Source organism: Eucyclogobius newberryi, unplaced genomic scaffold (genome assembly GCF_026437365.1).
Source record: "Eucyclogobius newberryi isolate DKJ021-1_F unplaced genomic scaffold, fEucNew1.0.hap1 SCAF_1, whole genome shotgun sequence".
NCBI classification, from domain to species: Eukaryota; Metazoa; Chordata; class Actinopteri; order Gobiiformes; family Gobiidae; genus Eucyclogobius; species Eucyclogobius newberryi.
Genome location: NW_027315723.1, coordinates 29669246 through 29689614, shown reverse-complemented (window position 1 = coordinate 29689614; position 20369 = coordinate 29669246). Strand labels below are relative to the sequence as shown.

Sequence of the window (20369 nt, the reverse complement as noted above, 5' to 3'; positions counted from 1 at the left end):
TCAAGTGCTTAGAAAATGTTTGTTTTCACTGACCCCCTATCCCCGCCCACATCCCTGTTTTACTTTAAAATACTTTAAAAATGAAGACTCAGTGACACACGTATGGTTCTAAAATGTCACGTAGCCACTTTTCAAAATAAAACCATGCAAATGACAATCCAATGCTTGTGAAATGTCACGATGAAGAGGCGGGGCTTATCATTTCTGCGGTTTTGAACAAGAAGTCAATGAACCTTTTTCTATTTCTAAGCCGTTTTAGATCTTATATTGCGGTCTACAAAACCAAAATGTAAAATTATGATCTACTTAGTTCCATACTAAATAGTTTGGGGAAAAAACGTACGTCTCCTTTAAATTTAAATGTATCCACCTCATTTCAACTGCATAAAAAAATAAATAATCCAATGCTTTATGCATAACGGCCCATAAATGTTTTTGCAGTGGAGAAAGTCCGCAGCCAGTGGGATAACACTCAGCATGGGGTTGAAGCTCGGCTACAGCAGCTGGACAACATGATTGGTCACAGTAACGAGTGGGAGGGGCAAAGAAAAGAAGTCACAGCCCTGATTGGACACAACGAAGGACGTTTCCACAACCTACTGCAGCAGTCTAGAGACCCTTTGACCCAACAAATCTCTGATAATAAGGTTAGATTTTATCTTAACTCTCTGTCCACAGGGTTCACCTTCTTTAAAAATGACCTCAGCTTGAGACTAGACAACAATATTAAACTAAAACTTTATTGTATGACTATTAGAGGTCCTTTGTACGTTTGAAGCCTGTGCAAGAATGAATAAATTACAAGGACACAACCACTTTGAACCTAATAATACTTATAGATCCGTCATCCATCATTTTAATACAGTAGGATGACGAAGCAAAGGCCTGGGTCATAAATGAGTCATGGTGCAGTACATCAGTTGAGCACTAGAGGGAAACTGTGCTCAATCTAAACCAGAGCCAAAAGCTTCTATGGACCTTATGATAAGTATTCTACCATCTATCTAATGAGTTGATCTATTTTATGTTGAGATTAAGCAATACTTATGTTCTCAACCAAAAATATGCGATTTACCCATGTGTGATGAAATTACTGTAACATTAGGAATAGTTGTAACATGATAAACACATATAAATCCATACAAGGCAAAGAAAATAATGTAACTAAAGTGTGCCGTGTGGTTTTCCCTTTGATTTGCAGAACACGCTCACATGCTTTTGTTGTTTTCCAGGCTTTCCTCCAGGATTTGGGGCGAGGCCAGCCGATTGTGGCAGCCTTCAATGAGCTGTCAAACCGTCTTCTTCAGGAGTATTCTTTGGATGACACCCGGAGGATTAAGGAGGTCACAGACAAGCACAATGCAGCGTGGGAAAGCATCAACAACAGGTGCACACTCACTGACTTCACAAGATCACAATATAGAATGGGATGAAATGTATTCAAACCCTTGCGCTGCACAACAATATAAAAATCACACAAACAAAAGGGTTCAGAAAGGGTAAACTGAACACTGACGTGTGCACACTTTCACACATCAAAACCAAACCAATCTAAAGGGAGAGTCAGTATGAAACTAAACCAAGTCTACATCGCAACATAACTGGGGCCAAACCAGGACCAAACCAAGACATAGATAACTTACGAAGAGACAAGAGAAGAGAGAGTAATGAAGACTGTCGACCACTTAAGATGTTCGATATCTCCAAAAAAAAATGTAGAGTTTGTTTATGAACAATGGCTGAAACAAAAACACGTCTTTTTGTACATGATCTTTCTTTCAATTTCAGCGCGAACGAGCGTCAGACTCAGATGGACAGCGATATCAAAGGCCTGCAGACTTCCCTCAGAGAGCTGGAGTTCTTCCTAAAATGGCTCCACGAGGCTGAAACCACAGTGAATGTGTTGGCAGACGCTTCACAAAGAGAGGACGTGTCCCAGGAATCGGCCCACGTGAAGGAGCTCCGCAGACAAATGGAGGTAAGGGTCCAGAGTCTACTTTAGCGTGCAACCTCAGTTTCATTTGGGGATTGTACACATCATTAAGTAGAACAGCTGGGTCATAAAATGAAGTTTACCTGGCTGCATACAGTGCACCTTTGGTCAGGACATTACCCACTGTGCGCTGTGATGCTTGACGATTATGCTGGTAGAAGTTGATTACATGCAATACATATAAGCACTTTTCCAGAAAAACAAAACATAAAGTGCACACTCCCTTTGCATTTTATTTGTGGATAATGCACATCAAAGTGAAAAAGTTGAAATTAGCTTTCTCAATATTGAAAACGAATCTGCGTCAATGTGATTGAGTTCCTTTTTTGGTCATGAATTGTTCCCGCTGCTGTTTTGATGCGGTTAGAAATGAGCTACCATTTTGTGTTTTATTTGAATGTTATTGTCTTTACTCTGTTTGAATGCGTTCTGTGAAGACATTGAACATTTCTCCAGCCTGTCCTTGAACCAATTGGACACTAACTGTCCCTTGTCAGACACAGTACTTACAGTCAATTTCCCCCCCACTCTTTTCAGTGCCACATTTCCAGGAATATTTGTGGCATTAAAATTGCCTCCCATTAGTGAAGTGGTTCGTCATGACAAATCTTTAGAGCGTCAGAAACAAGTGGTTCCAAGTGTAGATAAATTGGGGCTCTAGCAAGAAGCGCACAACCATGTCACTCACAGACAGGAAGTATGCAAAACTAGAGAGGAAATTAAACTGGACTGCTAATAAATTGGCATGCATTCAATATATGCTATATCAGTCCACTTAAAACAACTAGAATCATGTATGATAATTTTTTTGCCATTTAAAGTGAGACAATATAGCATACTGTGTTAAGTAAACATCGTATTAAAGCTACTTCAATCCATGCAGTAGTAGTAGAAAAAAAAGATATTCTATTTGTGACTTGGAGTAGGTACAGTTGGGGCCGTAGTTGTGGATTAAAACTCCAGGTAATAAATGGTCCATGTTCATAAAATGAGTTAATGAAACAGGACTTCATGGCTGTTAGAGGACGACTGCTGTGACAGAGGAAATCCACTCGACGCCGTCACTAACTCAAAATGGCTGCTCTGGAACCGTCGCGTGTCAACTTACTTTAATCACAGCTTTTGGCCGCCGGTTATAGCCACTGCCCGCTTTATTCTTTCAGACAAAGTGACGACAAATACAAATGAGGCACATTAGTCCAAATCGTTGTAGACTGAATGCAAAATGACCCCTAAGCCGTGATAATATCGTTGGATTCTTTTTGGGTGCTGAACATATGTGTGGATGGTGAAGTGGCGCCTTTTTACATCACAATATTTACAAATTATAACTTTGTCCAAATAATTTATGTATGTTTTATAGCAATCAATATCAAGATAAAGTAATTTTTAATATGTTAAGTCTAGTTTGTGAACTATTATTTTTTAAACACACAGTAGCAAAACTTACATAACACAAACTAACATATATAAAGAAATGGAGAAGAAAAAAAAATATGGGCCAACTTGTGGCTTTTTTTCCCGTGGTTGATCACATATAGCCACATGTTTGCACAGATCTATATTCACGTATACATACACACACACTCATTCTTCTATGCTTATATAATAATAATAATAATAATAATAATGATGATGATGATGATGATGATGATGATGATGATGATGATGATGATGATGATGATGATGATGATGATGATGATGATGATGATGATGATGATGATGATAATTAAAATAATAATAATTAAAATAATGATAATATTATAAGAAGATAATTAAAAAAAAAAACAATAAAATAAAACCGTTACACAAATTTCCTGTGTTTACCTTTGGTCAAGTTGGTGCACAATCATTGGACTCATATTTGTTACCTTGTTGTTTGACAGGAAAAAAAGAACTCCTTTAGAGTTTTTGCTTGATGTACTTCATTATAACAGGTGTACAGTAGCAGAATAGTGAGTGCATCTGCCTATGAGATGATCCCAGAGCATTGCAGGATGGGTCAAATGCAGAGGACAATAAAATGCACCTTAACAGGTTTCATTCTTGGTGTAACAAACTTGATACATCGATATTCAGTCAAACCTTCTCTGTTGCTTTCATTCCCTTGCTCCATGGATATTTTTAGCATATCTGTAATTTACTGAAACTGTCTCACCTGGTTGTGTTGTCGGTATTGTATATTTCTCGATGTATCGTGTACCGTTGTGTACCTCACCTAGAACACGTAATTGCTAAGTTGTCCCCAGCTCGCTGTGGCCGCTCACTTAAAAAAGGATGAATGACTGAATCAATATCCCCTTGTTGTGAGTAGTACACTGCTCTGTGTTCATTTTGACGTAAAAAACCTTTAAAAAGAAATATCGGCTAACACATTTAGGGGTCTATTCTATTTGTGTTGGCATTATGTGGATCTTTCATCTCCGCGAGCGTGTTTTTTTCCCACTGATAAATGTGGCTTGAAAGGCTTTATCTCTTCTTGACCTTGTGACTGTTTTTACCGCTTGCTTTTCTACCTACCTCTGTTTTGAATCATTATTCTTCTGACATTTTCAAGAACACACTTGAAATGTCCTATTAATCTGCTAAATTCCGCATGGAGCACTCTGATCACATAGAAAGAGTCTATAGTCGCGGTATCACTTGAGTTCATTTGCTGGTACATTCTCTTACTCCGACAGAATTGCAAAGTACCACGTACTGGAGCTGAAAATGTATTCACTATAAATTCTGGATTCTTTCGCCTCCAAGCAGACATACTTCTCCAAGCAGACCGCATAGTATTGCATATTCGGACCACATTTGCATATTGGCTCTCTCACTAGTACCAATGGCCTTGTTCATACACTGGATGTACGCAATGTGGAAGAAAGTGGGATATTTTTAGATATCGCATCAATAAGTAGAAGAAAAATATCTTGCATGTTAAAGGCAGCACAAGTGAACTGTTTGTGCTGGTCCCAAGGTTGGATAAATGAAAACGTTGTGAAAGGAAGGACATTTAGTGCAAGATATTATCAGTAGACATTGTATAATAAAGTTAAAGGGACCCTATGAATCCAAACTCTTTTCACCTTAGAAATGTTGTTGTTATGCCTTGAATCTTTCCCAAAATGGCATAAAATGTAACTACATTAATGAAAAATCAGTTTATATTATACTGTGGCACATTCCAGCTACATTTTAATGAGACAAGCAGGTGGCAGACGCTCCACCATAAAACATGCACAGTGCACCTTTTAAATCACATAAACAAAAAGACTTGAACACGTCTTGTGTTTAATCTTCCACCAGAATAAATGATACACAAAGGAACAGCTGAATCTAAATAGAGTAAACATGTTGCCTGACTCCTCCCTCTCATCTCTGCGCGCTCCCATTGTGTGCTCCGACCATCTCTCCGTCCGCTCGCCTTCGCTTCCCTCGCTGATGTGTGGCTCCTTCCTTCCCTCTATTCCTCCTCTCTCTCTGTCTCTCTCTCTTTCTCTCTCTCCTTCTTTCACTCCTATTTGGCACTCAAAAGTCCAGCGCGGAGCCACTTCTCGTCTGGAGTAACTCATGCCGTTTCTCTCCACTTCTTGCCACTAAACTCTTTGCGCTTTTGCAGTTTCCTTGCCACCCGCTCCTCCTTTTACACAGGGTTGCCCTCCGACGCGATTTGCCCCTCAGGTGGTCCGGAGCGTCTGTGTCTTTATCTTCTCCGTTGGCTGTGTGTGTGACGAAACGCGAGACATGCCGGAGCGGAAGAGCTTTTGATTTGCGTGTGTGTCTGTGTGTGTGTGTGTGTGTGTGCGCACGCGGCTCACGTCAGCTCGGGTCTCGTCAGCGGGCTTGGGGGGTAAGAGAGAGGGAGAGGGAACAATATGAGGAGCGTGGCCAGGCAGTGCTAGCATGCGGACGCGGAGCCGGCTGCTGCAGACGTGGAGCAGTCTTAAAATGATGGCTGTGGTCCGGACGTCCCTGCAGAAAGTGGTGGTGTTTCTTCACAGGCTCCAGAGGATGGCCATCTCCTCCCCGCGCTACCAGAAACTCTGCAAGGTACGTCCACTCGGCCAGAGGAGCCGTGCCGTGCCCGCATCTGGATACTTTCACTTGTTTGCAGTTGTAGTTTGTTTCTGTGGTTTGACTTGGGAGGACTCGGACACAACTTTGCGCAGACGTAGTCATTATACCTAGTTCGTTATGGAGTTTGTGGTCAAGTTTGTTCTCAACTTTTTAAAGATCCGGTAATAAATCGTATGGAAAAAAATTTGAGATTTTTACTGTTTCTTGTTTACATAAGGAATCAGTAAAAAACACTTCAACTTGCTTTATGATCATTTCCTATTTTGTTTTGATTTCTTCTTTCTTCTTTTCATTTTGTTAACATAATTATACATGCAGTCTTTGGCTACGTCGATGTATTTATGTTTGTGATGGGCAAGAAATGTTTGGCTCGGTGCTGTTGAGTGGAGGAGAATTGGCAGTAGATATACACGTCTGTCTGGCACTTACGTATTTGCACTTTTTGTGAACGGCTGGAAGTGTCTCCCACTGTGCACCCTGTGGCGAATCAGTTTGTATTTACTTATACTGGGAGTTTTTGAAGACACTTTGATTTTTGCTGTGTAGGAGTAAACAAATAATCTTTATAATCAGAGATGTCTGTATTTAGATAGGTTATGAAAAATGTCAAAACGTAACTGTGTGGGGGCAAATCTCTGTTTAGATCCAGGAATTGATTTAATTTTGAGTCAGACTTGCATGCAGTTATTCAGGAATGATTATGTTTGTCTATTCTTCTGTGAGAACCTTTTACCCCTTCAGACATTTTGTGATTGTTGGTTTGCCTGAGCGATATGGGTGATATTCATATTGATCAATCATAATTTTCTTTTTCATTCGTTTTTTTCCCCCTGAACATAAACAATACAGACTTTTAATCATCAGCCAGTCTGAACTCTTCTCTTTTACTGACAGGGGATTCGCTGTGGCGCTCTTGATTGAAAATTAAAAATACCCAAGCATCTTTGACAATCAGAAATGACTGAATCTCAATTTAAATTTGATGAGTTGCCCTAGTTCGGTCTCACCTTTACATAGAGCTGTTATAAGTCCTTCCATGCAAACCACCATCAAGGTGTTTAGCACTCATTTGTCCTCTGCATCGATTTCCCCTCACTCGAGCCGACTGCTTGTCCTTAGGAATCTCTGGCTCGTGTTCCTGGCATTGCCCAGGTCTGACCTAATCTCCTAGGCCAGAGGGACCAGCTGTGGAGTCTGACAGAGCCATAGCCTAATGCATCACACCACGTCCAGATTAGTGACTCTTTAAGCACACAGCAGCTAAACGTAATCCGCCCACAATCTATCAGTCCATAGCCCGTTCCTTTTGTACCACAGTCAATGTTTTTATGAAAGGATTTGTTGCTGTAGATCACAAACATCTGCTTGATTCCGTAATTACATTAATGCAGTTGTTTGTGTTTTTGGCTGAACAATGGTCTAGCCGGGTTTGGATTGCGTGAAAAGAAAGACGCAGATTACACAATTGATCAATTTTTTATCGTCAAAATGGCCGTTCATTTCTTTTTAGTGCCGACTGGGATAAAAATTAATGAGATGAACACATAAAATCTGTTCAGTTTGAGCTAATGGAAAATATGAAAACACAAAACTGATACTAGATTACAAACGTAGAGCAGTGAATCCAGTCGCAAGGAACAACAGACTAATGCAATCTTTGTTTTGACCTCAAGCGCAAAAGCATAAAATGAGTTGCATCCATGGAAACCGATGCCAAATCAACTTGCAAATCAGTAAACTCAGTGTGTCAGTCCAGCAGCGCCATTCATAATTGGGCCTGGGCAATATAAGTAAAGCTGTATATATAAAGTAATAATATTATTTTTCCTCATATTGATGACTCACCATTTTTGTAAGATTTTTTTCTTTTCTTATTAAAACAAAACAAACATGAAACAGACATATTTTAATTAATTACTTTTCAACACCGTGAATAACTCAACAAACACATGCTTTTACTGACATGGTTCTCAGTAGCGCGCTCGATTAAAAAGCCCCAAGCTGATAATTGACGGTCTGAAACTACAACATCTAAATTCGATCTCAGTTTTATTAATTGCACAGCCTTATTGATAATAGAAGTCACATTATTGGAAGGCACATCTGAATATGAGCTCTGGTTACCCCCGTTTTAATCGAATTCTAATGATTTTCTCCCAGGCTAACTAACCCGCTGTACGTTGCATCCTTAGCAGTGGGAGGCATCCGTCATCTCACACTCTATTAGCCTCCCCGGGCCACATCTGTCTCCGCGGCTGCGTTTGGCCTTCCCTCGGGGCACATCGGTAATGCCGCACTTGTCCTGTCTCCCGGGGGTGCGCTCACCGACCACCAGACTGGAACGCTGGCTTCTCCATGATGGATATGCTCAGGGCTCTCACTCTCAGGTTCAGACTTTTTTTTTTCTCCTGTTGCAGACCAGATTTAAAGCAGATCACCTGGACATAGTCTGAGCCATGGTTGATATTCAATGGAAAGCCCCACACCTCTAGTTTCTTTGTGTTTTCTTCTAGTTATAATTAGCGCTTCAAGATAAATTCCTTATTAAACAATTTATTGTGCATTAATAAGTACTAGTTGGTTAGCAAAAGAAAATTAAATAGTTAGTTCCTATTACTGAGGAACCTTTTTCTTTAAACCTTGCTATACTAGGTTGAGTACAGGTCAGATCTATGGAGATGGGAAGCCCATTCACAGTAGGAATGCAGAAAGTATTGTATTTGAGTGCATTTGAATGCATTTAAGATGGATAGCTATGTTCAATGTCATTTGGTAGAATATTCCAAATCAAACATTAACATTTCAGACAAGCTGGGACATCTTTGAGGCAGCAGGTGGGCTGGAGATTTCATGTTTTTCTCATTTTATGCAACCCTTATTGGAATTAAATCAATGAATAATGGATCTGAATATATTTGTTATAAGTACAGTTTTATGTGTTTCTTCAGCAGTCCTCATTACACCGAAGGTGTATCTTTAGAATCCTATTATTTGATGCTGTGCACAAACTGTTTATTTTTCCGCATTGTCAGTTCGAGTGATGTGGTTTAATGAGACTGTAAGCGATTAAAGACATTTTACAGCTTTCCCTGAGGTTTTGATAGTACGTGCAATGAACCATTACATCCACATTGCCTTTTAAAATGAGCCACTCCATGAAAGAAATCTTGTCTCGTATTCTCTATGCCAGGTTTTCTCTTTGATAATTCTTGTGACCCGACTCAAACTCTTGTCGCCCGAATGGTCGCAGGATCAGTGTTTTATTGGTGAGCTATTGGCTGGTCGGTCCATTCGGAGACTCTGGGGCCAATTCGAGCTCTGTCCCATCTTTCTGACAATAATCACTGGCTGAGAACTGGCTTAAGGCGGCGGATCTCCAGAGAAGTGTCCTCCTGCTCTCATTACCGTGGCACTGGCTTCTACTTCATCAGCCAAAGCTCTTTTTATACACAGGCCTGGAGCGGCAGTGTGTGATTCTGCTGTTTGTTCGGCCGGAGCAGAGGCCTGAGGGGTTTAAACTCTATCTACCTTTGGTCTGGGCGAACTTCAGTCCCACTATGGGTGATTCAGACCTGGGCAAACTCCCAGCCAAATGACCCTCTGCCCTTGAGCTCCGCAAGCGTCCGGCAGCGTATAAGCAGTTTTACATTTAAATAAAGAAGACGGAGGGCCTTCCCATTGGCTGTAGCACTGATTTGAAGGAGCACTAAAATTACGATACATAAACTAAACTTTAGGGTTGCAGAATATTTTTTTTTCAGCAAAAAAATTGTATGGTAAATTTTATTCAACTTTATTTATTTTACGAACAACTCAACTTGGTTATGAACAGTTATTAAAATAAATAAATAGAACAAGGAGCTATTTGATTCTAAATATATCTAATCAAATCATGGTATTGCTGCAGCTCCATGAGGCAGTTCTTGCTGAAAGCACTTACCATTTGATGAATATATATACGATAGATAATACAGTAACACTTGCACAAAAATTTGGCAGATGCGACTAAATGAAATCATCATTTTTATTCTCGTGTCGGCGACGGGAGTCCGTGTCTCTTAAACGCTGATCACTGCACTCATAAGAACAGCACAAACTTTCTTCTGTCTCGCGTTATTACAGCCACAGCCTCCATCAAAATAAAAGGCTGCATTATCCGCTGTATGGAGTGGCTTCCGTGAACAGGTGAGATGATGACAATGAAAACTCAACAATAAAAGACTGAGCTGAGCGACAGTTGATTCATCTCGGTGAAAACATAATCAGCGTAATGGACATACTGTTTATTGTTGCTGTGGTTAAAATGTATACAGCGTTGTTCAACTTTCTAACAAATGGGAAAAAGAGAATCACAAATGATGGTCTTGAGCTTTGTGGGGTATAAACACTGCATTTCTCATGATTACCGTCATTATGCATTATTTGTATTGTTATTGGCCTTCAAACATGCTCTTCTCTGTCTGCTTTGGTATCTCACATTGTAACTTTAAATAATAAGTTTAGAGGACTTATTAAACAGGATTCATCAAACGGGTGTAATTCAAGATAAATATAACAATATAATAAGATGTCAAAAACTCAGAAAAGTCAATTTTTCATACGTGTTGTGCATTAATACTTTTGCAAACAGAGACCGGCATTCCTCTGTTCTTCTCACTACTTCTACTCTGCACACGCTACATTGGCTCCCACATCCACTCACACAATTTATCGAGCCGCTAATGCATGTGTATATTTGGAGCACTATAGTCATGGATTCTATGTGCACACTTCCATTAGTGGCTCTCAGTGAAGCTGAACGTGCTGATGCCCGAGCACTTTATCTTCTTAAAGTATAGACTTAATGAGGCAGAAAATAAGAACAATCAACTCATACTAAAGCTGTACTGATCCTTGTTTATCGCTGTAAAACATGGGCAAACCTCATCGCAAACGTCTGCATGTGATGATTTTATTGTCAAAAATGTAGTCAAGAATTAAATCGGGATGTTTTGTGCAAGACCCAAGCCTGGATAAACAAAGATGATAATATCAGAAAAAAGAAAAATAACCGCATATGATTTTAGAGAGTTAAATGAGCAGCACCAGGTTTTTATTGTTGTGTTTTTTGCGGTTGCTGAAATAATTTCTGAACACGTTTCACAACTTTCAGGGACAAAGTTGAATGTAAGTAATGAAAACGACCCCTGGCAACTTCAGAGCTGGCGATCAATTCAAATGAGATGGTAGAAGACAGTTTGGATCAAGTAAATATTTGTTTTTAGATATGATGCAATTCAAAACTTCAGGAGGGGCATCCTGTGGCCAAATTATGACTTGCAGTTGGAAGATTTGCTGTGTAAAAGCCGAGGATTAAGAAGCAAAGTTGCAGAGTGTTTTTTTATTGTGCGATAAAATTCTGCTGCAAATGTTGGATTAAGTGCCTGTTTATTTACATGGATCAATTTTCCCAGCAGGAAATAATTGCGCTTCCTTTTTACTACTCCATGGAGTGCGCCAGTCGCTCGCTCGCAGTTTGAGATCAGAGTGCAGTCGGCAAGGTTGACCCAAAGTGAGACAATAAAACCAAGACGTGGCGTGGTGATATTTTCTGTCGCCTCTTGTATTCTGTTTGTGACAACCAACCTGCTGGAGCGGGGCACGTGCGATGGCCCCTGTCTCCAGTGTCCCGATGCTGTCAGGACACGGTGCTGTGACGGTGTAGGTTTGACCACTGTGAAGGCGAACAATATTACAGCCTCAGATCGGGGCCATGATTACACCTGTAATCCCTCTTCTCTGTCTCGCTCTCTCGCAGTGGCCCTTTTGAACTGGCCTCAACAATAGGCATTACCCAGCCTGGTTATTGATCTATGGAGACGGGGCCTCTTCTATTTGATTTTGTTCTGATGTATTGTGTTTTTGTTGACGTGTTCGAGGACGGTCGGGGTTTTCAGATTACTGTCAAATGCCACCCGCATAATAATACATTATTTTTTGTTTGTTTGTTTGTCTGTTGTGAATGTACCAGTACTTAATAACTGTGCACAAATTACCCACGCTAGTTTTAATTATGGTAGTAGTTTAAATGCACTATCCACAAGTGTGGATGCTGAGATTTTTTTTCCATTCTTATTATAGCAGATCTACTTGTGTATTAATTAATAACTGTGCACAATCCATCCATACACAAGATTAGGGTTTGAAGTTTTTGTACGGGATTTAGTAATGGTTGTAATAGTACTAGTTGTAGCTAATTGTAGCAGTAATAATGGTTGATATAGCAGGCATTGATGATCTACCAAAAGTACTGTACTTGTATCCACCCATCTTAAACTGTACAATTCAGAGGAATTTTCTAACTCAGTAAATAATAGTTTATTTGTAAATTTGTAATTTGTAAAAGTAGTTGAAAATGTATGTATTATCTGTTTACTTGAGATGGATGATTGGATGATGAGTATTTTCCATATTATTATCTGTCACAGAGCCAATCTTCCATTTAACTTTCATTTGTGGCTTTGTTTTGATGAAAGCTGTCCCATTTTGTCAGTGTTTTGTTTGGAACATTTCTGGAAGTAATTAAGCAAAGGATCTCTGCTTTCCAAAGTTTTGGCTTAGCCCAAAGTCAATTTAATTCTCAATCTCATCTTTTTCTGTAAAAGTATTTCCCCAAGGCAGGGAGTGAGTATATGCCTGCGTTTATATCATCCCCAGCTATATTTATGCCCTCATTTGCCTTTGTGCATGCCACTCTTAAATCATTCATGTGCTCCTCTCTGCTCCTAAAACCCTGATCCCGTACTTTCACAGATGGCTTACATGCACTTTGAGTCTGCTTTGACACCAGCCTTACGAAGGAGATCATTACATCGGGCTGAAACATCCATCCGAGACTAAATTGTGCTATATGCAAGTTAGATGGGCTCAATAAATTAAGATATGGAAGTGCTTTTCCATAAACTTGGCCAATTTCAAGACTACATTCCACCAAAGGCTACGTTTTTGGGGCGGCAATGGCACAGATGGAGCGCTTGGCCATCAGTTCAATCCAGCTCCGACCAGTACATACTTTCTTTATACAAGACTCTTCACTTAGTTTATGTATCTGGAGTGTGAGTGGGTTTCTGGTGCTTGACGGGGCCGTTGACACAGATTTGCGGCCTACCTCGGGCCTGACGTGGCTGCGGAATAGAGTGGGCAATATTGACAAAAACGATCTGATAACATTAATCGAACAATATTTTATCAATCCAACAGAAACATGTTAAAACACACCTTGAGGTTGAGGTTTAATTCACACAAAATGTTTAAATGTCTGTAAAATCAATCATAAAACTGCAGAAATATCACTTTATACATTATATGAAGATTAATTTAAAAAATGTATCAGCTCGTTTTATACAATTTTTAACATTGTAGTCAAAATACATTTGTTTGCATCTTCCAAACAACATTCACAGTATTATCTCAGTTTTGATAAATTGCTCTCCTCTGGGGCAGAAGTGTCCAAAAAGTGTTCTATAAATCAAATGCATCAATTGAAGTACTGGACCATTTTTGAACGATAGAAAAGATGGAGGAAGAAAGTTGTGTCTCTGTATGTCCTCAGATAAAAGCTGTCCCTGGCACCTCTTATTTTGCTTCTTAGAAATATTACACAATGTTCATTTGTACATTGGATTGCAGCACTGACTTAAACGCGGCTTGTCACGTCAATGTCAATATACTGGGTCGTCCCTTGACAACGTATCTATACATAAAGCTGCAACGACCTTGGGCTGAACTATACAGAGAGACACAGCCAAAAGATGCTGCAATATAAATAACTGCCATAGAGATACAAAGGAAACACCGGAAGGATGAACAATAATAATATATATTTTTGGCTTCGTGGGAGGTGTGTTAGCCTGTGAGTAAACAAGAGGTAGCAAAAAAACCAACATTGGAAATACTTTGCCCTGTTATGTCACTGGCAGATTAAAGATAAACCCAGATATATTTAGTGCATAATCTGCAAGAGTCAAAATGTCGACTGCAAAAATTCAGAATCATTTTTGACAGACGTATAAGTCGCATGACACGTACAATCCCAACTTGCCCCAAAAGGGTTGCAGATATGAATAAAGTTATATAGCAGATTTTGTGGTTTAGCAAAAGGTTGTTGCTGTAATGTGTTCTCCTACTGGTTTAAAAACGTTAATATAATCATAATGAAGCCGGGTCATGTATTGAGGATACATCAAAACATTGACAGACCTTTTGGGTTATTTGTGAACGTTTTTGTCTTTCAACCCGTGAAGGTTTATGAATGGTTGAGATTGAGAAAAGTTACGAGTCAGAAGATTGGGGAATTAGAATTTTTTCGGAAAACAGCAAATTGCCACCAAACACTGACTGAAAATGTTATAATTGTTCCAGATATGGCATATGATTAAGACAGGAAGTCAAAAAATACATTTGCAAGTTTTATGGATTTGAGTGAATGGCCAGATTGGGATGGCTTTAGCAGCATACTGTATCTGAAACTTTTGTGGTGAGATCCAGGTCAGTGTCAAGTAATAGAGTTGGAGGTAGGTCTAACACGTTTTAGCTGTTTCTGATTGAAAGGTGTTAAGAATCATTAGCGCTGCAAGATGAATCGCAATCAAATCCAAATAGCAATTTTAATTGACGTAGTTAGCAAAACGCTCCTCCACAAACAACAAAATGTCCTGATTTATTCTGCGTAAAACTGCTGAGCCCGTAGTTTAGAGTCGTTATTTTTTTCAAGCCTATTTCAGATATTTTGTAAATTCTCCTGGACACGTTTGAAATGTTAACTTTGAACAGATTATTTAAACATGAAGAGAGTACATGCAGAGAAGGTATTATTATCACCTATTAGCTGTAACTACAAGTGTTCAAGTGCTAGCTCTCTTTTGCTCTGGTTACAACATATGTGGACATAATTCTGTCAGAAGAGAATGGAGGCTGTACAAAATGCAAATGTTGTTGAAAGAAGCCAGCACAAATCTATACTCTTCTACCTCATGTTTGCACACAAACACCAGAGATATTCTGAGCATTTGGCCACACTCTGCAATCCAATTAGATTCACTACAGTGCAGTGAGTGCGGGGTGTCCATTGTTTCTGGCCTGTTTCATTGTAATCATCTGAAGGTTGGAAAAACAGGCACATTCTCCATCATCACCCGGAGGACACGGGACAAACCTCAGTGAAGAAGAAACAAAGACAGGCAGTGAATAGAGGAACAGAAGCAGAGCAAGTCCACATGGTACACATTTAAAGACACACATGAAGGCGAGCTTAAAGGAGGAGAGTTTAAAAAGGATCACAGCTGTGCACTACTGCTATTTCCATCTTCAAAGTATCCACGGCCCGGTTGAGGTCAGTATCTACCATTGATCTTGATTCTCGACACACAAACTATAAAAGCATCTTTCTATTCAGTACAAGGTCCAGTTTGTTATTGCTTTGACTAGTTTTTATGAGTTATTCTGACTTTCCTCAAGATTCATTATGTATTTTAACATTTGTTTTTAAATCCGTACGGCCTCAGGAATTTGTTTCTTTTGCTTTGACCTGTTTTTTGTAGAATCTGTTACCTCCATATTGAAAAGAGGGCATGGCATTTTGAATTTAGACTGTATCATATATTCTGTCTGTTCTTTAATAAAACAAACAAAAGTTGACAAATACTAAAATCATGTTTATTCAGCTCACAGTATATTTAAATGTAATAGTGACAACGTTAGAAGCAAAAATTAAGCCATTTTAGGTCGCTCTAAACTCCCAAAAGGTAAGGAGAAGATAAAATAATCTTAATTTGTCCCACAATGGGGATATTCTAGAGTTGCAACATAATTCTAAGACAGCATAAGAATGGATGCATGCATTTAAAAAAATCAAGATAAATTAAAGCAGACTAAAATCTAACACGGACTGTCCAGGTCCAATATAAGGCTACAAAACTATTATGTACAATATAAAACCTACATATAAACTGTTTATTTAGGTATTATTGTCAGATTTTTATTTGTTTTGATTTCATGAAGCTGGTCAAATACTAGAGGAGTGTTATGTATTATGTGTATTGGACAACGTGAGTGAAAGACTATTAAAGGTCCCATAACATGCAAAATCGACTTTTCAGAGCTTTTAACCTTCTTACATTGCTATTTGTGCTTCATAAATGTACCCAGAGTGTTTTTTTGATTGATTCCCGCAGTGTTTAGCTATATTACAGACTATCTCCTTTCCGCGAATCTCCAAACTGACGGGCGGTGGGTGCAAGACCGTGTCATAACCAAAGGCACGCGTCACCATCCCTGTCTCCGTCTCCGGGGTGGGCGGGGCACACGCTCTCTCTGAGACTACGTCACGGATTGGGCGGGGGAGCCAGATCGCTCTTCGCAAGGGTGGGGGCCAATATCAAACCAAGCCGCCTGCATTTCCGGGTTGGTGAGGGGGTCCAAGGTCTGGGTGATATTTCTTAACTATTATGTTATGGGTCTTGCACAACCCTTATTATTATCAATTATACACTTAGGATAGACTACGAAACGTGAAAAAAAGCATTATATGGCACCTTTAAGTATTTTAGTGTTGGCTGGTTATGACAGTAATTCAGAATAATCACACACATTTATATTATATTTTTGATATTTCTTCTGCCAATAATCGCGACACTAAATTGTGATATTGTGATGTCATAATGCCAGATTAGTGTTGTCTTAAAATGACCTCATAATTAATTTACCGCTTCAAATTAATTTTCACAGCCTTGACATGAATATTTGTCCCTGTTAAAAACCTTTGTCGTCATATTGATTACCTCCCAGGCCTGGTCTGCATGTGCAACTTTATGGCTGCTAAATATCATTGGGATTTGTGCTGGGGGCTTAATTAAAAAGCAATTACCTTTTTGGGCGCTACAGGCAACGCTGACTGTGCAAATAGTGCACGCCCTGATGAACTATCGGAGGATTAAAACAATTGTTAATTAGTGACGAGTCAGTGTATTCTTTACCAGCTAATGGCTCCGATGTGTTTGTTTACAAGGTTAAAAGTGCAAGAGATATTCCAATACAAACGTGTAGTGGATACTCAGGCAATCTTTATTACTTTAATTATGTCTTATGAGGCTTTCTTAATTATGCATTATTTTTCCAATGTTTTGAGTAGATTTTTTTCTTTTCCTGCCCATCCAGCCAAGCCAGATGTTTTACTTCTTATTCTTCCTTATACCACTACTTTGATTGCGTTAATTTTTCCCACTAACTAACTCCCAAGATGCCATGATGTAAACGTACTTAATTCATCACTGATTAAGTAGGGTTATTTTGTTCTCATAAAGTGTAACCCAAGATGTTGTTCACTTATCACTTGCAGTTTACCAGCGCGCAGACGTGTGCGTGTACTTGTACTCGCGCCAGATTTGTGGATTTGTCCCGAGTCCATTTAGATTTAATATAAACTGATGCGTTCATCCAGGCAGGATGCACCGCGGCACACACCTGTACCCTCGCTGCTGATGCATCGTAATTGTCCTCTGTCCCTATTACGTTCAGCCTTGCTCTAGTTATAGCTCCCATTTGACCCCGCCCTTCTAGACAGTGCTATGGCAACTATAAATGATTGACAGTGCAATTGGCAAGTGCACCTACTCCGATTCTCCTCCTCATGTTGACCTTCTGTCTGGGAGCAGAGACGCCTCACTGTCTGGCTTTCACTAAATGATAATACATAATTCACCGCATCCACTTTGCACCTGTAATTTATGTACCGGTTTATGACATCTTGAAGTATTCACACTTTAAAACTTTAAATATTGTACAAAATGACAAGCTGTTGTCCTAGTTTCGGGCTGTATATTAAGCAGTTGGTCATAATGTTGTGCTGTTCTGTGCTTTTATATGTTAAAAAATGATTGAAGCGGCAGAACAAGGAGCTAGAACCTACCATATCTGGAATGATAACCGTCCTTCAACACAACTTGGAAGATTAAGTTAAATTGAAAACGTATATATGTACCGCACTGTCCTTACTTTTTTGGCATCTCTAACACTTTTCTTGTTCAACTTCACTGCTCTGCTCCCATACTGTACTGTTGTTTAAGATACAGTTTGATGAAAAGCCGCTCACCCGTGCTGCTCCGCGCCTGTAAGTCAGATGGAAGTTGTGTCTCTCTAAATGGCCCGTCACTTGCACCAGGAGCTGTGTGAAACCTTCTATCTATTGGTGAGATGAGTTAAGAGAGCTGTAAAAACTCTGCCGCTACAACTGTGTTTTTCTGAACCTGGACGGAGACGGCAGGGATATAAACACTTGATACTGTAATTACCATTGTTTTATATGAATGAGTTTGTATGGGTTGCATCTCATTAGTCAGCAACTATTCAATTTGCAGTCACTTAGTTGCATACGTGCTTTACACAACCAGATGGATGTTGTGAGAGTAACCAAACGCTTTTGTCTTCAGGAAAGTCAGTCAATATTTTATGCATTGTGTTCTATTTATCACTTTGATTAAAGAGGGAAAGTGCATATTTATCAAGGTTCACTTTATTGTAGCATCGTAAAGATCTGTTTATGATTCACAGCACAAATAGTAACTGCATATGTATCCTGTATTGTTGTATCCTGTAGTGTAGGTGCTAAAGTGAGACTGAGTAAAGGTCACTGTCAAACACAATAAGATTAGTCGTGATGTAATATGGACACCTCCTGCACCCGCGGGACCTCTTCATGAAGTCTTGTGGCCTTGCGTAGGACACAGACCATCACACCACGCAGGGTTTCTGATTAAGTCCCCCCCAAAAGCCACACAAACATGAGCTCATACCCTTTGTAGTCAGTCTTTGAAGTTGTTCATGGCTTGTTCTCACGCAGAGCCACCCTTTCCACAGGTAACGCAACAGCTTCTTGTGATAAAAATCTTCATTCCTAAACGGCATACATTAATGTAATTGGACTTGCCGCTATCCCAGTTCTAGCCCCCACTAGCCGTTTGTGTGATTTCATTTTTATCTTCAAGAGAAAGGCTTCCTGTGGGGCTTGGGCACAGAATGACAACTGCTTGTGATTTTCCACTTGAAGAAACACATATAGCCTATACTTAATGCTGTGATGAAAATGGCATAATGCAAACAGTAAACATGTAATACACTTAGCATTGAATGAGAAATTACTATGAATAAATTGCTGCTGAAAGGTCTGTTGGGCATTGCAGACTATATTGCTTTGGTCCATCATTTGAAATAGTTGTTGTCTGATTGAATGGCTCACAAACTCCCTATTGTGTTTCTGTGTTGCTGTGCGCTATGAGGGTTATTGTGCTGTGCGCCTGAATTGCTTTTGGATGTTGCATTTGGATAAAGAAACTGAGTTGGAGGGACAAATAGCCGGTGCAATCAGAGGTGGCCCCAGGCTGTGTGGAGGCTGTGAGAACTGTGCCAGCCTATTGTGGGCTTTATTCACTCCAGTGCAATGATCTGGTGCAGAGCAGTTACTGAGCAGGTTTACCATTCATTTTCTCCCCTAGTTTGTGTAGTCATTGTCCAGACGCGAACATGGACCCTAACACCTAACCCCAGTGGCTAGTGATTTCACTCAAATACTACTGTGCTTTCCTGTGTACATTTCTATATAGTCATCTTGGCTTATGATTCCTTTTGCTTTGATTAGATACATGTTTATAGGGCTGTGCAGTTAATCAAATGTCAATTACAATCATGACTATTGCTCTAATAATCTAGTAATCAAAACTATTAACATTTACTCTTAATTGCCTTCAATGCGCACGTGTCCTTATCTGGTTTCTCACAGATTGTACCTTTTTACTCTAGTACATTTACAACAGTCTGTTTCTGTGAGATGCATCACCTACTTTCATTTCATCTGTCATTCTCATCATTTTATGCGCGCTGATGCCTCCCAGCTTCTCTCTAACCTAATCATCATTTGAATTATTCTAATTTAAATTATGATCTATATAATTGTGATTAGGGATGCGTACCGCTCCGCAGGACCGGATCCGGACTTGTAAAAACGTTTCGGTTCTGGACTCATTAAAAATCTACCATTCACATTCTATATCCTTTACGTTCTAGAATCTAAACCATCTGAAACCTTCCATAGATCGCAAAATTCGCGCTAGAAAAGACGTAAACACTGACATCGGTGTCAATGGCGCACACGGAGCCATCAGCGACGCACGCGTCTTCCCCACGGCAGAAGTTGAAGCCGGCGCAATGAGTTTAAAGACGCGAGAGACCGAACACTGAGGCAGCAGCTGATCACTGACTTTATTTGAATTGTTTGAAGCCG

General features: G+C 39.7%; 1 protein-coding gene across 1 annotated transcript in view; it reads left to right on the top strand.

Moving 5' to 3' along the window:
* Positions 1–20369, top strand: part of utrn (utrophin) — a 182737-nt gene that overhangs the window by 48626 nt on the left and 113742 nt on the right. Inside the window, exons 52-54 of the mRNA XM_072442911.1 lie at positions 442–647; positions 1233–1387; positions 1789–1978. Of these exons, the coding sequence (XP_072299012.1) occupies positions 442–647; positions 1233–1387; positions 1789–1978 (551 nt within the window). The remainder of the gene's footprint in view (positions 1–441; positions 648–1232; positions 1388–1788; positions 1979–20369) is intronic.